At 37.3% G+C, this 22,678-nt stretch overlaps 1 protein-coding gene and 1 long non-coding RNA gene across 6 annotated transcripts in view; one reads left to right on the top strand and one right to left on the bottom strand.

The window, feature by feature from the left end:
- Positions 1-22,678, top strand: part of CCDC148 (coiled-coil domain containing 148) — a 300,035-nt gene that overhangs the window by 97,295 nt on the left and 180,062 nt on the right. For all 5 annotated transcript variants that reach the window (XM_072612054.1, XM_072612057.1, XM_072612056.1 and 2 more), the window contains 4 exons: positions 8,672-8,751; positions 8,963-9,123; positions 10,477-10,572; positions 10,671-10,849. In XM_072612054.1, the coding sequence (XP_072468155.1) occupies positions 8,672-8,751; positions 8,963-9,123; positions 10,477-10,572; positions 10,671-10,849 (516 nt within the window). The remainder of the gene's footprint in view (positions 1-8,671; positions 8,752-8,962; positions 9,124-10,476; positions 10,573-10,670; positions 10,850-22,678) is intronic.
- LOC140505755 (uncharacterized) lies at positions 11,214-21,994 on the bottom strand. The gene is made up of 3 exons (XR_011967650.1): positions 21,683-21,994; positions 14,709-14,889; positions 11,214-11,439 (listed from the first exon to the last, which is right to left on the bottom strand). It is a non-coding gene; the product is annotated as an uncharacterized lncRNA (long non-coding RNA).

Genomic DNA, 22,678 nt, shown 5'->3' with positions numbered 1-22,678 from the left:
AACATAATCACTGTTCTTCCCTTGGTATGCAGCTGGGGAAATGACCACAGGGCTGCCAGAATTTGGAGAAGAAGATGATATGACCTGTCCTAGGGGGTTTCATCACTCTAAGGAGCTAGTAATGAATGTTTGAACTCCTCAGAGTTCCTTCCCTAAGCTTTACACTGATTCCACCACTCCCCCTGGAGTGACAGACAGAAGAAGAGTTGCCTTTATGACAAGCCAGTATTACTGGAATCCTGCTGCCGTGCACAGTAGAACATTCTTCCTGCCCTAGGTCATCCTGTGCCTGGGTACTCGTTGCCCCAAACAGAATATTAAGAGCTCAGACAATGCTCAATTCAAAAAAGTGATAAGAGATTATAACTTGGGAGCTATTACTGAAGCTCTACACACAAACAGACTCCAGTTTGTATCTTGGAGTTTTCTCAGTAGTGAATAATCTCTCTTGGTTTATGTTTGTCCTCACCTAGAAGTCATCTTTTGAAATATCTGATATGAGTTGTTTTGACCTCTGCTTTGGGGTTTATTCATTTTCTTATCATAAGCAACTGAGACTCTCAAAACTTACAGAGAATAAATTTGTTTCGTACAGAAAGGACCCATACTCAAACCTGTCAGTAGTTAAGAAAAATGTAGACCTATTTTCTCTAAGATTTGGGGGAGCCATAGCTGGGTTGGAGATAACTCCCACCCAAAAAACAGGAAAAGAACTTAGTATTAACAAAATTATAGAATTTTAGAGTAAGGAAAAGCTAATTAGTCTGATTCATAACCAAAGAGGGAGTGGGGTAGGATACCTCCAAACCAGCTGTGGCTCGCAAATGCTTAGAGAGAATAAATCTACCCAGGGAGAAACATTTCTTAACTATCAGTGGGCTTGATTAGGGGTGCTTTCTGTCTTCTTTGCTATGTAGTAAATTTATTCTCCTGTATGCCTTGGGAGTCTCCTCTAGATGACCTCTAATGAGAGGCATATGCTTACTTCCTTTGAGGCTGTCCATTCTACTTTTGAGCAACTCAGATTGGTAGGACATCTTACATCAAGTTTTCCTAAATCAAATCTAATTAGCTTCTCTGTAACTTTACTCCACAACACTTTGTTCTGTCTTCTGCAGTCACACATGACAAATTTGATCTATCTTTTACATAACAATTCCTCAAACACTTAAAGGTATCTATCACATCCTGCTTCTACAGGCTAAACAATCCAATTTCCTTGGACCTATTCTCCTGTGACATGAACCCAAGGCTCTTCACTATCTTGGCTGTCCTTCTCTGGACACTTCCCAGCTTATATGTTCTCCTTAAATTATGATGCCCAGAATGAAATACAGTTATCCAGGTGTGGTTTAACCATCAGTGGATAGATGGCCTATCACATTCTTATAACTGTAATAACATGATTATTACAGGAATAAGAATATTATTCTTTCCATAATATTATTCTGAATGATGATGATAATGATGATGATAAAGTGGTATTTATATAGCTCTGTAAGATTTGTAAAGTGTTTTTACACATTTATCTCACTTTATCCTCACAACAATCTTGGGAGGTAGGTGCTATTATTATCCCTGTTGTATAGATGAGAAAATGGAGGCAAACAGAGGTTGAGTAACTTCTCCAGGGTTACATGGCTAATTAAGGGTCAGAGGCCTAATCTGAATTCAGGTCTTCCTAACTCCTGTGCTCTATCTCACTCTACCATCTAGCTACATTTCAATAGATCCCTGAATTAAATTAATTTTAGGGGGTTGCCGTATCACATGCTGACTCATGCTGAGTCCCCCAAATCACCTAGATCTTTTTCAAACACACTGATGTTTCCCTATATCTTTCTTATTCTATACTAGTGAGCCAAGTAGCCCACCTTCCTCAGGGATTTAGAATTATTCCAGCTTTGTAGTGCCCCCCTCAGGTTGAGACCCCCTTGAGTAGGCAGAGAACGTAAAGTTGACCTCCCCTGGACTTGTACAGTTCTCATGACTCACAGTAAGAGGGAAGGGCACAGTATAGGTTTGTTCCTCTATGCCATATCTTTATGCCTCACTTTTGGCCCCTCCTCTGGTCCTTTAGTCTAGGGTTTTCTGCTTTGTTGGTTCTTATTCCCAGGCCCATGGTTGGTATAGGTCATTAGTTTCCAGCCTGACTCAGGGATTCTTTCAGAGCCATTGCTTGATCGTTGAAATTGCCAACACTACTGCTTCCATTTCTAGTGGTGTAGTGGAATGCACCCCAAACCTTGGGTCAGGGATTGAAGGTTTAAGTCTCAGCTTTGCCACTTGTGGACTGTGTGGCCTTGGCCAAGTTACTCACCCTTTCAGTCTTCAGTTTCCTCATATGTAAACTGAAGGACTTGAACTAGATGGAAGGATCATTAGCCCTAAATCTAAGAACCCATGGTCTCTGCTCCTTGGAAAAGTATAATAAGTACAATGAGCTGGGACAATAGGCCTCTAAGCTACTGAACACATTTTCAGCTCTTTTCTTAGTCAGGCATGTATTCCCTCATGTTGGTACACAAGTGCCCTTCAGGATCTCAACTATCTCTTCAATCTTCACTTCAACTCAGGTTAGCCTTGTCTGGGGACAGACAGTCTGTCTTTCAAAACTCCTGTTGAGTCTTTTTGAGGTTGGTAGTAAATACTTGCACCACTTTTCCTTTTGTCTTGAAACCCCCATTATCTCCTTCTGTGACTGGGGCTAGGCCAGACAACCTGAGACTGGGAGAAGGCTCAAGAAAGTGCTTGAATCACAGGTGGTGGAAGAACAACTTTACGTGACACCTCTGTGAATATTGCCCTAATGGACAAGGTCCCTGACTTTTTTTTTTAATGATTATTTATTTTTAGTTTTCAACATTCATTTCCACAAATTTTGAGTTTCCAAATTTTCTCCCCAGCTCTCCCCTTCCCCTACCCCAAAACACCGTGCATTCTGATTACCCCTTCCCCTAATCTGCCCTCCCTCCAATCACATCCCTCCCTTCCCTTATCCCCATCTTCTCTCTTTTCTTGTAGGGCAAGATAGATTTCCATACCTGTATTTCTTATTTCCCAGCTGCATGCAGAAACAATTCTCAACATTCGCTCCTAAAATTTTGAGTTCCAACTTTTCTCCCTTCCTCCCTCCCCACCCAACCCCACTGAGGAGGCAAGCAATTCAGTATAGGCTATATATGTGTAGTTTTGCAAAAGACTTCCATAATAGTCATGTTGTGTAAGACTAACTATATTTCCCTCTAGCCTATTCTGCCCCCCCCTTTTATTCTATTCTCTTTTGACCTAGTCTCTCCCCAAAAGTATTTACTTCTAATTACTCCCTCCTCCCATTTGCCCTCCCTTCTATTATCCCCACCCCATTTCTCCCCTTCTCCCCTACTTTCCTGTAGTGTAAGATAGATTTTCATACCAAATTGAGTGTGCATGTTATTTCTTCCTTAAGCCAAATGTGATGAGAGTAAGCTTCACTTTTTCCCTCTCACCTCCCCCCTTTTTCCCTCCATTGAAAAAGCTTTTTCTTGCCTCTTTCATGAGAGATAACCTGCCCCATTCCATTTCTCCCATTCTCCTCCCAATATATTCCTTTCTCACCTCTTAATTTTATTTCTTTAGATATCATCCCTTTCCTATTCAACTCACCCTGTGCTCTCTGTCTATGTGTGTGTGTGTGTGTGTGTGTGTGTGTGTGTGTGTGTGTGTGTGTATGTAATCCCTCCAACTACCCAAATAATGAGAAAAGTTTCAGGATTTACAAATATTATCTTTCCATGTAGGAATGTAAACAGTTCAACTTTAGTAAGTCCCTTAAAATTTTTCTTTCCTGTTTACCTTTACATGCTTCTCTTGATTATTATATTTGAAAGTCAAATTCCCTATTCAGCTCTGGTCTTTTCATCAAGAATGTTTGAAAGTCCTCTATTTCATTGAATGACCATTTTTCCCCCTGAAGTATTATACTCAGTTTTTATGGGTAGGTGATTCTTGTTTTAATCTAGGTTTTAATCCTAGTTCTTTTGACTTCTGGAATATCATATTCCAAGTCCTTCAATCCCTTAATGCAGAAGCTGCTAGATCTTGTGTTATCCTGATTGTGTTTCCACAATACTCTTGCTGCTTGCAGTATTTTCTCCTTGACCTGGGAACTCTGGAATCTGGCTCCAATATTCCTAGGAGTTTCTCTTTTCAGATCTCTTTCAGGAGGTGATCAGTGGATTCTTTCAATATTTATTTTACCTTCTGCTTCTAGAGTATCAGGACAGTTTTCCTTTATAATTTCATGAAAGATGATGTCTAGGCTCTTTTTTTGATCATGGCTTTCAGGTAGTCTCATAATTTCTAAATTGTCTCTCCTGGATCTATTCTCCAGGTCAGTTATTTTTCCAATGAGATATTTCACATTATCTTCTATTTTTTCATTCTTTTGGTTTTGTTTTGTAATTTCTTGGTTTCTCATAAAGTCATTAACTTCCATCTGTTCCATTCTAATTTTGAAAGAACTATTTTCTTCAGTGAGCTTTTGAATCTCCTTTTCCATTTGGCTAATTCTGCTTTTTAAAAGCATTCTTCTCATTGGCTTTTTGGACCTCTTTTGCCAATTGAATTAGCTTATTTTTAAAGGTGTTATTTTATTCAACATTTTTTTGGGTTTCCTTTAGCAAGCTGTTGACCTGCTTTTCATGATTTTTTGCATCACTCTCATTTCTCTTCCCAATTTTTCCTCCACCTCTCTTACTTGATTTTCAAAATCCTTTTTAAGCTCTCCATCATCTGAGATCATTGCATATTTATTTTGGAAATTTTGGATGCAGAAGCCTTGATTTTTAGGTCTTCCTCTGATGGTTTTTACACTGTTCTTCCTCATCTGAAAGGATAGAAGAAAATACCTGTTCACCAAGAAAGTAGCCTTCTATAGTCTCATTTTCCCCCCCTTTTTGGGCATTTTCCCAGCCAGTTACTTGACTTTTGAGATCTTTGTAAAGAGGAGGGTATCCTCTAGGGACCTGTAAGTTTTCAGTTCCTCCAAGGTGGCACAATCAGGGGAGAGGAGTTTACTCCTCTCCTAGACTGTGCTTTGGTCTAGGAGCAACCACAAGCAATCTTCTGCCCAGGTTCTGTGAGTAGGATTCCCTCTCCAGAGCTTCCACCAGCTCCACCAGCCAGTGCTCCTCCTCACCCCAGGACCTCTACTCAGGGGTGGGACCCAGATCAACTGGTCCTATCCCTGCTTCACCACACAACCAAGACTGGACTGCGCTCAGGTCCATGCTCGTGCAATAGACCTTTCCTGTTGGCCTTCCAGGCTTCCTTGGGCTGGAAATCTCTTTTCTTCTGTCATTTTGTGGCTTCTGCTGCTCTAAAATTTGTTTAGAGTCATTTTTACAGGTATTTTATGGGCTTTGGTGGTAGAGCTAAGAGTAGGTCCATCCTTCTATTCTGCCATCCTGGCTCCACCCCCAGTTCGTGCAAGTTTTTCCAGGTTTTCCTGAAGCCTGCCTGCTCACCAATTCTTATGAAACAATAGTATTCCATTACATTCATGTACTATAACTTGTTTAGCCTTTTCCCAATTGATGGGCATCTCTTCAGTTTCCAGTTCTTGGACACCACAACAAGAGCTACTATAAATATTTTCATATGTGTGAGTCCTTTTCCCTTTTTTATGATCTCTTTGGGATACAGATCTAGTAATGGCATTGCTGGATTAAAGGGTATGTACAGTTTTTTATAGCCCTTTAGTCATAGTTCCACATTATTCTCCCAAAGTTTGGATCAGTTCACAACTCCTCCAATAATGCATTTGTGTTCTAATTTTCCCACATCTTCTCCAACATTTATCATTTTCTTGTTTTGTCGTGTTAGTCAATCTTATAGGTATGATGTGGTACCTCAGAGTTATTTTGATTTGCATTTCTCTAATAAACAGTGATTTAGAACATTTTGTTATGTGACTATAGATAGCTTTAATTGTTTTATCTGAAAACTTTCTGTTCATATTCTTTGACCATTTGTCAATTGGGGAATAACTTGTATTCTTATAGATTTGACTCAGTTCTCTGTATATTTTAGAAATGAGGCCTTTATCACAGATACTTGTTGCAAAAATTCTTTCCCAGTTTTCTGCTTCCCTCCTAATCTTGGTTGCATTGGCTTTGTGTGTGCAAAACCTTTTCAATTTAATGTAATCAAAATTATCCAGTTTGCATTTCATCATGTTCTCTGTCTGTTGTTTGGTCATAAATTCTTCCGTTCTCTATAGATCAGACAGGTAAACTATTCCTTGCTCTCCTGATTTGTTTACAGTTTCACCCTTTGTATCTAAACCATGTACCCATTTTGACCTTATATTGATGTACTGTGTAAAATGTTGGTCTGTCTAGTTTCTGCCATACTGTTTTCCAGTTTTCCCAGCAATTTTTGTCAAATAGTGAGTTCTTATCCCAGAAACTGAAGTCTTTAGGTTTACCAAACAGTAGGTTACTATAGTTATTGACTACTATGTCTTATTTATCTAACCTATTCCATTGATCCACCACTCTATTTCTTAACTAGTACCAAATAGTTTTGATGATTACTGCTTTATAATACAATTTTAGATCTGGTGTGGCCAGGCCACCTTCCCTTGCATTTTTTTCATTAATTTCTTGATATTCTGGACTTTTTGTTCATCCAAATAAATTTTGTTACTATTTTTTCTAGCTCTATAAAATAAATTTTTTGGCAGTTTGATTGGTATGGCACTGAATAAGTAAATTCATTTAGGTAGAATTGTCATTTTTACTAAATTAGCTCAGTTTACCCATGAGCAACTGATTAAATTGCTCTTTCAGTGTCAAAACAAATTCTAGATTCCCACACAGTTAACATGAACATTAGCTTTTCATAGGTGGGTTTTTTGTTTTGTTTTGTTTTGACCACATTGAAGATGGTTTCTAACTTTCACAACTAATGCTAGTCCCAAGGCTATTACCTTGCACTGGGAATCATGAATAGCGGCATGTCCTCACAGCCTCCTGTACATAGCCATATCTTCTTAAGGTCTCCTAGATTCATTGGCAAAAACGTCTGGATTACCAAAGTTCTTAGGGAGGCAGGGAAGACTAAAACAAGACTCATCAAAGAACCAAGGAGGACTTTGAATGGGCTAATGCTCAAATGGAGCTCTACTTTAGGGTGCATTCTTTCATTCTACACCATTCAGGACTGAGGTTAGGAACCATGCACTTTGGCAACATATTTTTAAAATTTATCTTTTTTCTGTCCTTAAAGTGGAAAAAATTTGCCTGGTTCTTACCTTGAAAGTTTATTGTGTAGATCAAATAAGAAAAAATGTGAAAGCTCTTTGCAAATGCAAGTTACTATTTGGGTGTTAGATGCCATTCATTTTTAAGGCATTTTAAAACTTCTACTTCTAGGGCAGATTAATCAATGAACTAACTTAAGTTCTGGTGCATGTCAGCCATTAGGAAGAATTATTACCCTGATCCTGCTTCAGACTCATTGTTTGGCTTGATCCCATTTTTAAGCAATCTGGGTCTAATTCAGAGCTCTGACACTGGAAGCGTGCTACTAATCACTTCAGTTGCTGAAAAGAAATAATAATTCCTATATTTTTGCAGAGTGCTTAGTAATACAAGTTTTAATTTTTTAATCGGGTTTATGGAGTGTTTGGGGGTATAAGGGCTTGCCAAAGCCTTTTCAGGGCTGCTCATCCACCTTTGGTGTCCATTTGTCCACCAACTCTCACTTGTGGCTCTAAGAAGCTGTAGCATTTGCAGCGGCAACACTTGCAGCAGCCACATTCCTGCAGAACTGTCTCTAAAGACAGGCTAAATTAGGTTGGAGGTAACCAACAGACCTCAAAACCATCAGTGAGTTAGATAGGGGGTTATCTACCCCAAGCATGTGAAGACTTTCCCTGGCAACATGGGTAGATGAGAACAATTTGTTCCAGTAGCCATGGAAGTGGCTGAAGCAGGTGCTGTGGAGCACTTAAAGCTTGGTCAGACATTAAAATGCCAAAGGCATGCATTGCATCCTGAGCCGTCACCAGTCCTCTTGACTTTTTCTTGCCATTGGACTTCAGTCACTCTAGGAGAGTGAGGCTGATGACTTTGTGCAATTCTGCCTCATTTAAATCCAATTCACACACAAGTCATCACCCTGTGATGTCATTAGTCCTCCTAGAAAACAAAGGACAAGCAATAATTTTTTTTTATTCCAGACCTGAGATTTTATCTCAGACTTTAATATCATCACCATCATTATCATCATCATCATCATCATCATCATCATCATCATCATCATCATCATCATCATGGCTTAAGGCAGCATGAAGATAAACTACTATATTCTGGGATTTCCATTAAAAGCTGTTAAATTTTACTCTGTAAGTTATTGAATGTAAATAGTAGGTACTGTACATTTTTAAGCATTAATTAACATAAAAGGCCTTTAAAATCAGTCATATGTTACTATTCATTATAAATAAAAGTCATGTATAATTATTATAGAATTAATCAAAGTCATGTGTATAATTATTATAGAATTAATCAAATGAAATACAAAGAATTTGTATAATACAAATCAAATTGTATTTATAACAGGGATTTTAAAAAATTCTATCTGATTATATTTAAAATTTGGTCTAATTTTTTTTCCATTTCAGATGTAAAACAGAATCTGAAATCAGAAGTTTTCTTGAAGAGAACACTGAAAATGAATTTCTTCTCATCCTCAAGGATTTTGGTGAGAATTTTCTCATATTACTTTTAGAAGGAACTCCTTTTCACCTTATTAATGGTCACTTCATGTATTTATTGAAAAAACACAAATTTCTGTTTGTTTTTTCTAGTACAATCACAAAATAAAATTGAATTTAGGCTTGTTCTTTCTGAAAAGAAACTTGGCAAAGCATCACTGTCAATTTCATTGAGGAAATTTTGTCTTTCTGTTATAGAACTTGCATTATCAGAAGACTGGAATAAATATCTACAGAATGTACTAGAACCTATCTGCCAGTTGAAAGAAGATCTGAAATGTAAATCTAAGTTGCTGCTTGTTGCTTCAAACCCATCCTCATCAGAAAATGTGCTTGATGCCCATAAGATGATAGAAGAGGTCAGGACTTGTACATATATTTGAAAAATGCTGGTTTATATTTTTGTTTGTGATTAGAACAACTTAATACAGATATCTTTATCTTCTATATTGACATTCAAGATAGAGGCATCTAGTTATACTTCAGGAAACTGTGGAATCTCTAGGAATTTTGAAATTAGGTAGTTGTTCCTGGTTCTAGAGTATTCATTAGATAGTTACCTATACTACAGGACACCTGGCAGTCCCTTCACCCTTGTTTCTGTGAACCACAGCTGAATAGGACAAAGTGACATAAAACACAACACAGCTGCATGGCTACAGGGATAGTCCACACATTCAAATCCAAGCCCAGGGGCTATAACTGGAAATCCATGCAGAAAATGAGGATGAGAATAATTGGTTGGCAATAGTGAATATTTAAGAGTGGATCACCCCCACCCCACTCCAAACTCCAACTCCTGGTGTGTTTTGCTATTAGCAAAACAGTTCTACTAGATTCTGCTGGAGCAGAACCTGGCTTCTGCTGGGAACTTTCATAAACTTTGTACATGAATATAAGTCCCACTTCTGGTTTCTGTGTCCAGAAGCATCTTTGAGGATCATTTGATATGTTCCTTAGTCCTGTTCCCAAGTTCCTTTTTGTTTCTTCTCTTTGTTGTTCCATTGTGGCCAACTCTTTGTAACCCTTTTTGGGGTTTTCTTGGCAAAGATACTGGAGTAATTTGCCATCTCCTTCTCCAGCTCATAAGAAACTGAGGCAAACAAGGTTAAGTGACTCGCCCAGGGTCACACAGCTAGTCATACAGATTTGAGCTCAGGAAGATGAATTTTCCTGACTTCAGGCCTGGCACTCTATCCACTGTGCCCCCTAGCCACCCGTTTCTTTTGTTACAAACCTTATGTTTCATAGCACTGGTTCCTAATGTCATTGTTTGTGAATATGTATGTCAATTCATGTGTATGCATATATGTCATGTTATTTATATATACACAACATATACATGTAAATATGCATGCGTGTATACATATTTCTGTGTGTATATCTTGCATGTATATATACATATACATACATATATTTGAAACATATATGTACATATTTCATCTAGACCTATGATTTCATTAATCTAATGAAGTCCCTCATAAACTCTCTTTTACTAATGCAAATGACAGTTTATAGTCTTAGGAGGTTGTCTGGATTCACTGAGAGGTAAGCAGGAATTGAAGGGAGGCAAGACTTGAAAAATCACATTGTATTAGCTCTGAGGGCAGCTCTCTTTCTCTTTATGTTCATTTATACTTGGATGTTTCATCACATCATTGGTAAACTGTACTGATTTATATTGTGTTAAAATTGTACTAAATGTCAAATAGGTTGAATTAGTAAAGAAACAGTTGAAGACTATTTTTAGAAGACTTGCCCATGAACAAATGCTTTTGGAACAGGAGCTTGAAGATTCTGGAATAAAAGTAAGTCTACTAGACATAACACTTCAATTGTGAATGAGCTTAACATTAAACAAATTTACTCATTTATATTAAATGAATGATAAAGGGTTCCTTTGCAGGCATTAACTCATCCTTCAGAAGAAAAAATTGAGCCCCATGAACTTCCTTTAGAGTTACAGACTTTGAGATGCCCATATCCTGATTTGAAATCTTCAATCCTTAAGGAGTATTTTAAATTTACAAAGGAATATTGGAAGAAACTTGAAGAGACTGAGCAACATTTAAAAACCATATACAGGTAATCAGTAGTCATCTTATTTTCTTTCTTAAAAGAAGACTGTTTTATACTCTTGAGTTCTGTAGATATCTGTAAGCTGATTTTAATTTTCATTGGATTCAATTGCATAAAAAGCGTTGTCTTTTAAAAATAATTTTTCTGAAGTAATTGATTCAATATTTTCTATATTAAAAATTGTCAAAAATATTCCCTCTCCACTTCTGCTCTTGGACATGAGATACCTTTCAAAGATTAATTTACAGTAACTTTATCAGGCAAAAAGTTTGTTCTTTTCCAAAGGAAATTAGTAATTAGCAATACCAAATAAACACTGGGGAAAATAGGCTCATGTCATTTACTGCATGCAACCTATCTCAGTTCTAACTTAGAGTGAAAACAGAATGTTGTTTTATTTCTTTACATCCTGGGGATGTATATAATTGGAGCAAAAAATTTCCATTAGGGTTTTTATACTTGAAATATTCCAAAAGGTGTGTAGTGCTTCAGTTTATTTCTAGGGATGACATATTTCTACAATTTGCCAGTGTAATGCTGAATGATGTATTGAATTTGGTCATTTTCTGTATTATCTCGAACGTCAATGGCTTCACCTGAAAATATAAAAAAATGCCACATTGAATCAAAACCAATAGATCATCCTTTCTCTTCTCTCTGATCTCTCTTTTGGTGATCTCATCAAGTCCCATAGGTTCAAATATTATCTTCATTTCCAAGTGTATACTATCTAGCCCCACTCTCTTCTTTGAACTCCAGTCCTGTATTAACAACAATCTGCAAAATATTACCTTCTGAATGTCCATAGACATTTCAGGCTCAATATTTCCAACATGATACCAATTATCTACCCCACTAAGCCTACCTTCATCAAAATGTTCTGATTTTTGTTGAAGGCACCATCAAGCTCAGCTTTCTAGGATTCCTCTGTTCATTTACATAACCAGGCATTTGTCAAATCTTAGCCATTCTTCCTCCACAGCATTTCTCACTTCTTTCTTCTCTCCATTCACACAGCAGCAACCATTCTAGTTCAGATCCTATTATCTCTTGCCTGGATAACTATACAAGCTACCTGATTGGTAGGGCAGTCCTAAGAAGGTAGAGTAAAGTGAGCATTTATGTTGGGCTCTACCATAATTCTCCCGTAAACAACTTTTAAAAGTGCATCAAATTGAATTCTAAGCAACATAAACAAAAAAAAGTCATAGTGAACCATTTTTCCTGCCCATGATACCTTAGGAGGACAGAAAAAAAGGTCTTTGGGAATGATGATTGGGGTTAGCCATAGTAAAGCCAAAATGGCAGGGACTGTGGGCATTGGAGGTGGTAGCAGCATCAGCAGGGGTACCAGAAATGCTCAGTGCCTAGAGACTTTAAGGGAATTGAACACATCGTCAGAAAGTTTACAGGGATTCCTGTGCTAACACTGAGTACAAGACCAGGTGCCACTTGGCAATTCCTTTGCCCGTTACCCATCCTGGGTTATTGTTTCAAGGCAGAGGGGAGCTCTTGCAGTTGCAAGGAAACAGAGGCCCTACTGGGGTACAGATTACAGTTTCAGGGTGGAGAGGAGTTGTGATCATGAGTAAATAGGGGCTTTATCTCAGCAACAATCTGAGTATAGACCAGGAGAACACTGACCGCACCCATCCCTGGAACATACCACCTTGGAAATACTGAAAACTTAGAAGCCCCCAGACTTTGCTGTGAAAACTGAGACATAAAAACCCAAGACTCAGGACAGTAACCCAACCCCTCAGAGGTAAGAGCAGACCCCAAATCTATCATGAAGTCCAAAATTAAGAAATGGGCTATAAAAATGAGCAAACAACTAAAAAAGAACTTGACCATAAAAATCTGTCGTGATGACAGGGAAGCTTAAGGCACAGACTCAGGAGACAATGACTATAGAAACACAATTAAAAATTACTCTTCACACAAAAAAAGACAGAACTATATAACTAAAGAAGTACTCGTTGGTCATAGGTAGGTCAAGCCGATATAATAAAAATGATAATGTTATCTAAATTAATTAAATTATTCAGCGTCATACTGTTCCAACTACCAAACAATCACTTTATAGAGCTAGAAAAAAAAACAGAATTCATCTGAAAGAAGAAAAGATCAAGAATATTAAGGGAATCAACGGGGAAAAAAGCAAAGGAAGGCAGCTTAGTGTAGTACAACTATAGTACAAAGTGGTAATCATCAAAACAATCTAGTTTTGAATAAGAAGTAGAATGGTGGATTAGTGGAATAGATGTGGTACACAATGTATGAAGTAAATGACCACAGTAACCTAGTGTTTGGTCAAGCCAAAGATCCAAGCTATTGGAACAAGAATTTGTCACTATTAAAAAAACTGCTGGGAAAACTGGAAAGCAGTCTGACAGAAAATAGGCACAGACCAATGTCTCATAGCACATACCAAGATAAACTCATAGTGGGTACACGAGTTATGCATAAAAGATGATATCATTAGCAAATGGAAAAAAAATTACCTGTCATTTCTATGGATAAAGAGAAGGGCTTACAATTAAGCAAGAGATAGAGAGGATCACAAGAAGTAAAATGAGTAATTTTGATTACATGAAAATAAAAAGCATTTGTACAAACAAAACTAATGTGGCCAAAAATAGAAGGAAAGCAGGAAACTGAAGAAAACATTTTATAACAAGTTTCTTCCATAAAGATCTCATTTCTCAAATATATAGAGAACTGAGCCAAATTTTTAAAAAGAGGAGCCATTTCCCAGTTGAAAAATGATCAAAGGATATGAACAAGCAGTTTTCAGAAGAGGAAATCAAAGTTATTAATTACCATATGAAACATGCTTCAAATAATTATTGATTAGAGAAATGTAAATTAAAACAACTCTGAGGTAACACTAGATGGCTAAGATGACAGAAAAGGAAAAAGACAAATGCTGAAGCAGATGTAGGAAAACAGCTACACTAATGTACTATTGGTGGAGCGATGAATAGGTCTAGCCATTCTGGAGAATAATTTGGAACTAGGCCCAAAGGGCATAATAAACCCATCCTTCCACTTAGTAATCCTGTTGCTAGTTCTCTATGCTAAAGAAATCTGCAACAAAAAAGAAAAGGACCGTATGTACAAAACATTTATAGCAGTTCTTTTGTGGTGACAAAGAAATGGAAATGAAGGAGATGCCAATCAATTGGGGAATGATTGGACAAATTATGATACATGATTGTGATGGAATACTATTGTGCTGTAAGAAATGACCAGGAAAACGATTTCAAAAAAACTTGGGAAGACTTATATGAGCTGATGCAAAGTGAAGTGAGCGGAGTTAGAACATTGCATATGGTTAATAGCAATAGTGTAATCAACTGTGAAAGACTTAGTTACTCTGATCAATACAGTGATCCACACTAATTCCAAAGGACTCATAATGAAAAATGCTATACACTTCCAGAAAAAAGAACTGATGAAGTCTGATTGCAGATTGAAGCATATTTTGTCACTTTATTTTTCCTCTTTCCCTCTCCCCTCTACAATGTGGTTAATGTGGAACTATGTTTGGGAAGATGGGTATCATACCTACTTCTCAATGGCTAGGGAAGGAGGTGGAGAGAGGGAGAGAATTTCAAACTGAAAATTAAAATTAAAGATTAAAAGCTACTTGACTGGGCTCTCTGCTTCTTGTATTTCTTGTTACTAATTCATCCTCTACATAACTGCCAAAATAATTTTCCAAACACATTTGTCTAATAGTGCTACTATGCAGCTCAAAAAACTTCAGTAGCTTCTCTTTGCCATAGAATAAAGCCTACCATTAAGTGACACTGGAATTTTGTTCCCACTTACCTGTCCAGTCTTATTTCCTATTACTCACCTTCATGACTGGGTTATGAGCTGTTCTCTGAACTTAACACTTCATCTGTTAGGTTAATACATCTGTACAAACTGTCCCCCATGCCTGGAATAGTCTTCTTGGTCTACCGCATAGTTTCCCAAAGTAGGTGATACCACCTGCTGCGGGGCTCTGGAATGATCCAGTGAGGGCTAGTATTATCCTTGGGTGCAATTGCAAGAGATTGAATAAAAGTAAGTGGGCAGTGGAAGTATAAAGAAGGAAGAGAAGAAAATTTTGGAAAATCATTTGTACATATTTCATCTATTGTGTAACATAAAGTCATAGTGATTACATTATTTTCCAAATAAACACACAAAATGCAAGTTGTAACTGATCAGTGGTCACGTCCATAGACAGGACTTTAACAAATAAGTGTTGGCAGGTGAGCCTGTTGTGCATTGTCAGGAAATCCAGCATGCATTGGCAGGAATATGTGAGTGTAAAGACTTGTTTTACAATATGATCCTGTATGATTACTTGACACAATATTGTGGCATTAAAATTTAAATGCAGGAAAAATCCCACAAATTTATAATGTTACTAAATTTAAAATGCGTAATTTCAAATATATATATTTTTTGAAATCATGCAAATTTCAATTAAGAAACCATTAAGGGGTTAAAAAAAAAGTAGATTTCCAGGGGAATGCTGAGTAATTTTTTTTTAAAAAGACCAAATAAGTTCAGGAACCTCTGAGCTACCCTGTCCTAGAATCTTTGTTTTCTTTCAAGGTTTACCTGAGGTGTCACATCTTCTTTGAAGATTCCCTAATTCCTCCTCCAAGTGTTAGTGCCCTCTCTTTCCTCAGTTTTGCTTGTACTATACTTATCTGTATGTAAGTTGTGCCTTTCTAGTATCTCCTTGAGGGCAGGATATTTTTTTGTTTTGTTTCGTGAATCTGTATGCCCCATAGAGCATACAGTTGTTGCAGTGGCTAGAGCACCAGGTCTGGAGTCAGGAAGACCTGAGTTCAAATTTGACCTCAGATACTTACTAGTTGTATGACCCTGGGCAAGTGACTTAACCCTATTTGCCTCAGTTTCCTCATCTGTAAAATGAAGTGAAGAAGGAAATGGCAAACCATTCTAGTTTCTTTGCCAAGAAAATTTCAAATGGGGTCACAAAGAATTGGACATGATTGAAATGGCTGAAAAACAATGTACCCCATACTGAGCAGAGTGTGTTGTTTAATAATTGCTTGTTGCAATGAATTAACTATGTTACCAGACATATTGAAAGGGGTAAGGAAGAACATAGTATTTACTGCAATTTCCCAAAGAAAGTTTGTTTGAAAAGTAAGGAAAAATAGGGGAAGGTTTATGGTGAAGAGAAAATAGAAGGCTCATGTATTAGAATGATCTTGCTGTAATAATAGCTCAATTAACAAATCACCTAGAAATGAAATTCTTTCACATGAAGTTAGCTATTTTATTAAAAAAAACAAAACAACCTTCCAAACTTCATAAATCGTATGATGCAAGTTGTCAGTATTTGAGATCACATGACAAAAAAAATTCAATAAACATCTTTAGGTACATATTATCTAGAGAATATATTTTCTATTTGTCAGTCCATTTGAAAGTTAATGGCTCCAGTTCCAGGGAAAACTGAAGCCTTTCTTCTGTTTCCAGCTTCTTCCTTATAAGCCTTTTCCTCTTTGGTGGAGATCTTCCAGGTGTCCAGAATATCTCTGATTTCTTCACTTCTACCCAATCAAAACAGTTGTGTGTGTGTTTGTCCTTCATCGCCAAAGAAGACCATGCCATCAGACAAATAATGACATGACTTGCACCTGACTTTGTTTTGAGTGAGGGAGGGCTGTGCAGGTCACCAGCCTCACTTCTCCTCCAGAGCCATCTGAATCCAGTGACCAGATATTCATCGGGATGACTGGAGATGAGCCAGGATGAGGCAACTGGGGTTAAGTGACTTGCTCAAGGTCACACAGCTAGTGAGTGTCAAGCGTAACAGTTAAGGTATAGGAGAAAGACTACTGGATTAGGAGTTTATAGATCTGCATTCTAATCATTCTGCCTCTGCTATCACTAGCTAAGCATTCACTTGACCTTCAGGCTTCTGTTTTCCTATAGGTTAAATTTAAAAATTGGATTAAATAAACCCTTACTTGTCTTTTGTCTACCTCTGAGTAAATAGGAATGTTTTAGTAGGTCTGTTATTTCATCTGTGAGGATACTTTCTCCACTAGGACACACAAAAAGTCATCTATGCCTTTTTAGCCTGGACTACTCATTCATATATTTTCAAAGAACTTTCATGTTATTAACTTTATTAACTTTTATTAACTTTTTCTGGTTATTTTAATTTCTTGTGTATATGAGTATTGTACTCAGCTTTTTCTGTCCATCTGTTTCTTATTCTTGCTAGATGACTGATTTACCTTTTTTTAGCCATATATATACACACACATATATATCTTTGCTAATATCATTTATGATACTTTTCAAACATTATCATTGGTAATATTCTGCCACCTACTTTTGCCTACTATGTCTTTCCATTGCCCTGTCTATTGTATGTGATTTTAATTATTCCAAGATCAGGCTATTATTCCATGATTCAAAGTCATAGAGTTTCACTTAGAGAATATGCCAGAAAAAAACCTCATTGGTGGTGGCAAATAGTTTGGGATTGCTGAGAGCACGACACAGTTTCCCAAATGGGATCTAGCTTGATATCCTACTCTTACTCAGTTTGGGGCCCAATTTGTTGTTAGGACAATGACTGTCTAAGATGAGAATAGATGGAATAACCACACAGGCTACTCATTTAATGACATTTCATCATCTTGGAAATCTGCTTTTCATCTATTTTTTTTAAGTCTAGATGGCTTTATATTGCTCTAGATTTCACTGGGGTAACTGTGGCTAACATTCAGGAATTCACGTGTAATTAGTACATTGTTAAGTATAAATAAGGGTACAGCCACTTCTTGCTTAACATAGTGGTTCTACCCACAGACCTCTTCCACTCCTCTAGGGGCTCTTCATGACCCCACTCCCGAGGGCCTTCAGTGCCCAGAGGACCCCTGAATTTGGGGCTGCACTGCCAGCTCCCACCTGCTTTATGTATTTTCTTCAGCTATTAGAATGTAAGATCCTTGAAGGCAAGCACTCTCTTGATTGCATTTGTTCCCTCTGCTTTCCATGATGTACTTGACACATAGTAAGCAATCAATAAATGCTTTATCCATCTACAAGAATATCCTTGTCTCTGAAGAAAAGACTGAATACTTTTGAGGAAAAAAAGATTCTTTGTATCAAATAAAATTGAAGTAGTAAAGTTAGTTATGGATATGTATGTCTTGTTTGATATGAGCCTTTAAAAATTCAAAATGTCACATTTTCATATATGTTGCTTTGTTGCCTCAGAAATATTATAAGGAATAACTAAGTAAAAAATTAAAAAGCAGTGTAGAAATAAAAGAAAGATAATATCGTAGAGATGTGATGTATATACACTATATATATATATATATATATATATATATATATATATATATATATATATATATATATATATATATATATATATATATATATATATATGTGCCTGTATATAGTATGTATGCATTTAAACCTATTTCCATAGTAGTCTTGTCTTGAAAGAAGAATCAGGACACAAGGGAAAAACCATGAGAAAGAAAAACCAAAATAGAGAAAATAGTATGCTTCAATCTCATTCAGATTCCATAGTTCTTTCTCTGGATGTGGATAACATTTTCCATTGTAAGTCTTTTAGAGATTGTATATATTGTCGAGGGGATGAAAATTTGATGACTGTTCAGTCATATTCAATTCTTTGTGACCCTATTTGAGGCTTTCTTGACAAAGATGCTGAGTGCTTTGCCATTTCCTTCTCCTATTCATTTTACAGATGAAGAATCTGAAGCAAACAGGGTTAAGTGACTTGCTCAGGGTCACACACCTAGGAAGTGTCTGAGGCCAGATTTTCTAGTTCAAATCTGGCATTCGATCCACTGTCCCACCTAGCTGCCCAAAAATTTGATTTGCCAACAGTTGCGTTTTTCAGGGAAGGTTTCTCATAAAGGAGAATAAGGAGAGTGTTTGAGTCATTGCAGAAGCAAAGAAACAGAGTGAGCATGATGTATCTGGCAGATGGTAAGACATTGAAGGAATGTCTTGATTGTATGATAAAGTCAATAGAGTGTAAGAGATCAGTGAATTAGAAATCTAAAGCCTTGAGTTCAAATCATAGTGTGGACAATTTATTAAAATGAATGCTGCTGTGAATTTTAGTTTCCTCATTTGTAAAATGTGGGTGATCTTTATCCTGTCTGCTTCACAGGGTTGTGGTGAAACTGAATGAAAAAGTACTTTCTAAACTGCAAAGCACTGAACAAGTAGAAAGGTTTGTTATTAGGGCATGATGACAGATGGTGCTAGAAAAGTAGGTACGTGCCATTTGTCCTTGGACTTCTTAAGGGAAATTTTATGCCAGATAAGAACATTTCAATGGAATCCTATGTCTAAAACCAGAAAGAGAAAAAGAAAGGCCAGGTTTAAAAGATGTGCGGATACAGTTATCAGAAATTCATTAAAATTGAAAATGTGAGTCACAGCACTAGTCTTGGAAGGCCTAGAGTTCTTTTCTTATCAGTTACTTTGTTGTTATGATACATAAAAGTTGAAAAAACTGGAGAAATCGTCTTTGAATTAATAAATTTTTTCTTTTGCTGGTTAGATTTTTTAAAAACAAAGGAAAGCAAACCCTAATGGTCTGCTTTATTCTCTCATTCTGAGCCTTTGTGGCAACAGATAGAATTGAATTCTAGTAGTTCTTGTCTTTTCCAGCACATACTTTTGGCCTTTTGTTTTGAGATGCTCCCTTAGACATGAGTGAGTTTCTCTTTTATATTTGATGGGGGTATGTCAGACTGTGCAACCCTAATGTTAGCAGCTCTACACATTCAATTTAGTCAGAGAACTGATAGTTATTTGACCCTTTCAGGTTTGAAAAGGGCTTTATATACCAGACTTTTGAGAAGCGTGTACCAAAGGTATTATCATCCTTGGTTTGCATGTGAAGAAACTAGGATTCAGAAAGAATGCGTCTTGCTCAGGGTCACACAGCTAGCAAGTGAATGAGGCAGGATTTGAACTGAGGTCTTTTTGATTTACAGCCCAGTACTCATTCCACTATACCATACTATCATCAGAAAAGACTGTGGCTTTAATTTGCCAACATTTGGATAACTAAGTGCCACAGATGAATGGGCAGTGTGGAGATGGATAGAGAACTGACCCAGGAGTAAGGAAGATCAGAGTTCAAGTTCTACCTACACATATTGGCTCTGTGACCCTGGGCAAATCACTTAGCAGCTCAATGCTCAGGAAGACTGTAAGTCACTAAGTGCTGATCTGCATAAGGAGAGGGAATTTTTTCACTGGAATTTCCCTATACTTGTAAAATGACATTTGAGAGTCCCTTCCTCTTCCTCTGCTCCCAGCATAAATAAAACATAATTGACTGACTTACAGCCCAGATGTCAGAGAAAAGGCATTCAGAGGTAAAGGAAGCAATTTTACCATCTTGGTTGAATGGGCTTATTTACTGTTATTCCTGAATTCTTCAGAAGGAAAGGATTGTAAAGGGCAATGGAGACCCTACACTCATATAAGGAGTTTAGAGAAGTCACACAGAGGAAAAAGAGAAAAAGGGCCACTAACAGACTCCTGATAACAAGAGAGACTTCTGTTATTACAGGATCACAGGGTGCACAGGCCTCTTGGCCATCTTGCCTGGCAGCTCTTGTGCTGCTGGTGGTGGTGATGATGAGAATAATGAAGAAGAGGAGGAGAAGGAAGAAGAAGAAAAAGAAGATGAAAAAAGCTAACATTATAGCACTTGATGGTTTGCAAAGTTCAAAGGAGGTATGTTATCTCCTGTCATAAGGAAAATAATGGCCATGAGGAAAATGGCAGCTTCAGTGCTGCCATGTGTTATAATGGGATTCCACAGAGCCGAGGTCCTCTACTTGTTCCTGTTTGTAGATGACCTTGCATTTAGGCCATCAGAACATATATTTTGAGCAGGCACTGCAGAGGAATAGTGAGCTGGGCACAGAATTCACCAGGAGAAAGAAAGTGGGTCAGATTACATTGAGGAAATTGTGATGTACTTTAAATGATTACAAGCTGCTTCCTGATACAAAACCCTATTTACAACATTGTTAGAATTATGTATATATCTACATATATTCATAAGTATGTAATACTAAAAATTTTATGATTTTCAATGATATATTATTAGAAGATTATTAGTATTTTATATACATCATGCAAATGTAGATAAAGTTATACATATACCTGTGAATATATGCCTGTAATTGTGGCCTGGGCCAAGTTACTCAACTTATCAGATTTCCATTTCAGCTTAAACTGCACTCTAGAAGAGTACTAGATTTTGAATCAGGAAGACTTGAGTTTGAATCTTGCCTCAGACACTTACTAACTGTATTTTCCTGGGTAAGTCACAGTTAATCTTTATGAGCTATGGTTTTTCACATGCAAGCATAAGAATGATAATACCTTTAGCCCTCACTTCACAGAAGCCTGGCATGTAAAGTACTTTTCTAACCTGAAAGGGCCAGGTTTAAACTACACTAAGATTTTTGGGATACCCTGTATGTATGTATATAACCATAATAACCATCTAACATATGTATATATACATATATATGTATGCATAGTTTCAAGTTTTAAACTATTAATAGATTAAAATTACACCAAGATTGGGGATGCCCCGAATATACATATGTATATATGAATAATAGTCTAGCAATACTTTGTGGTTGTGAATCATAACATTATTAGTGTTACACATATGTATCCATGTGTTTATATGTGCATGCATATTACTAACAACTTTCTACCAATGCTACATGGTTGTAAATAACAAAATATTATTCTAACCTGTGACTCATTACTGAAGCTCCAGGTTCCCAAGGATCAGGTTCAGTCTTAAGGACTTCTCAATTATCATACCCTTTTTGCTCTGAAGAGAGTTTGGCTCATGTCTAAGGGTCCTTAGCTTCTGTGTAAGCCCTCAGGCTAACAAAACATTGAATATAGGTCAGGTTTTGTTTAATCTCATAAATACCACAAAGGACCCGATGCAACAGACAGTAAAGCTTTCCCTCTCCAGGGGACCTATAAAGTCCCCTAGATTTACAGTACTAGTCCAGATGAGTCTCTCTCCATGCAGGAATAATTTCATGGTTGCTAAGGGTGTTCAAACCCCTTTATCTCTGGTAAGACCTATGTTGTTGTTCAGTCGTGTCTGAGTCTTTATGACCTCATTTGTGGTTTTCTTGGCAAAGATATTAGAGGGATTTGCCAGCTCAGTTTTACAGATTAGGAACTGAGGCAAATAGGGATAAATGACTTGCATAAGATTGCATAGCTAATGTAAATGTCTGAAGCTAGATTTGAACTCAGGTCTTCCTGAATCTAGGTTCAGCACTATCCACTGGGCCACCTAGCTGACCTTTTCTTCCCTCAGGACCTCACAGTCTGTGGGGCAAGGGAGATGAGAGGTCTGTGTTTCTCATCCACAGTATGGCTGCTATACACACTGAGCCATCTTCATTTCTTTACCTGGACACTGCGCTCTTTTTCCTCAGGCTGACCTCTATGGAGTTTCTGGTATCACCTCCCAGGACTTGCTCAAGAGAATCATGGTTCTCTGGAACTGTATTTGTGTGTGTCTACATGAAGCTTCTGCATGTCACCTTTTTCTTGATGATCTTTCTGTATATTCTCCTTCTCAAAGGCCAAACCTAAGGGCCATCTCAACTTTATGAACTTGATTGGGCATGAGAGGTCAGATCATTGATCTTCATTGCTGTTTTAATTCTGAAGCAAGGCAGCTAGGTCCACAGGCCCAGAACAAGAGGCCATGACTATGAG

The sequence above is a fragment of the Notamacropus eugenii genome, chromosome 5 (assembly GCF_028372415.1).
Source record: "Notamacropus eugenii isolate mMacEug1 chromosome 5, mMacEug1.pri_v2, whole genome shotgun sequence".
Classification (NCBI taxonomy): Eukaryota; Metazoa; Chordata; class Mammalia; order Diprotodontia; family Macropodidae; genus Notamacropus; species Notamacropus eugenii.
Note: the sequence above shows the minus strand (reverse complement) of the source record. Positions and strands in the feature narration are given on the sequence as shown.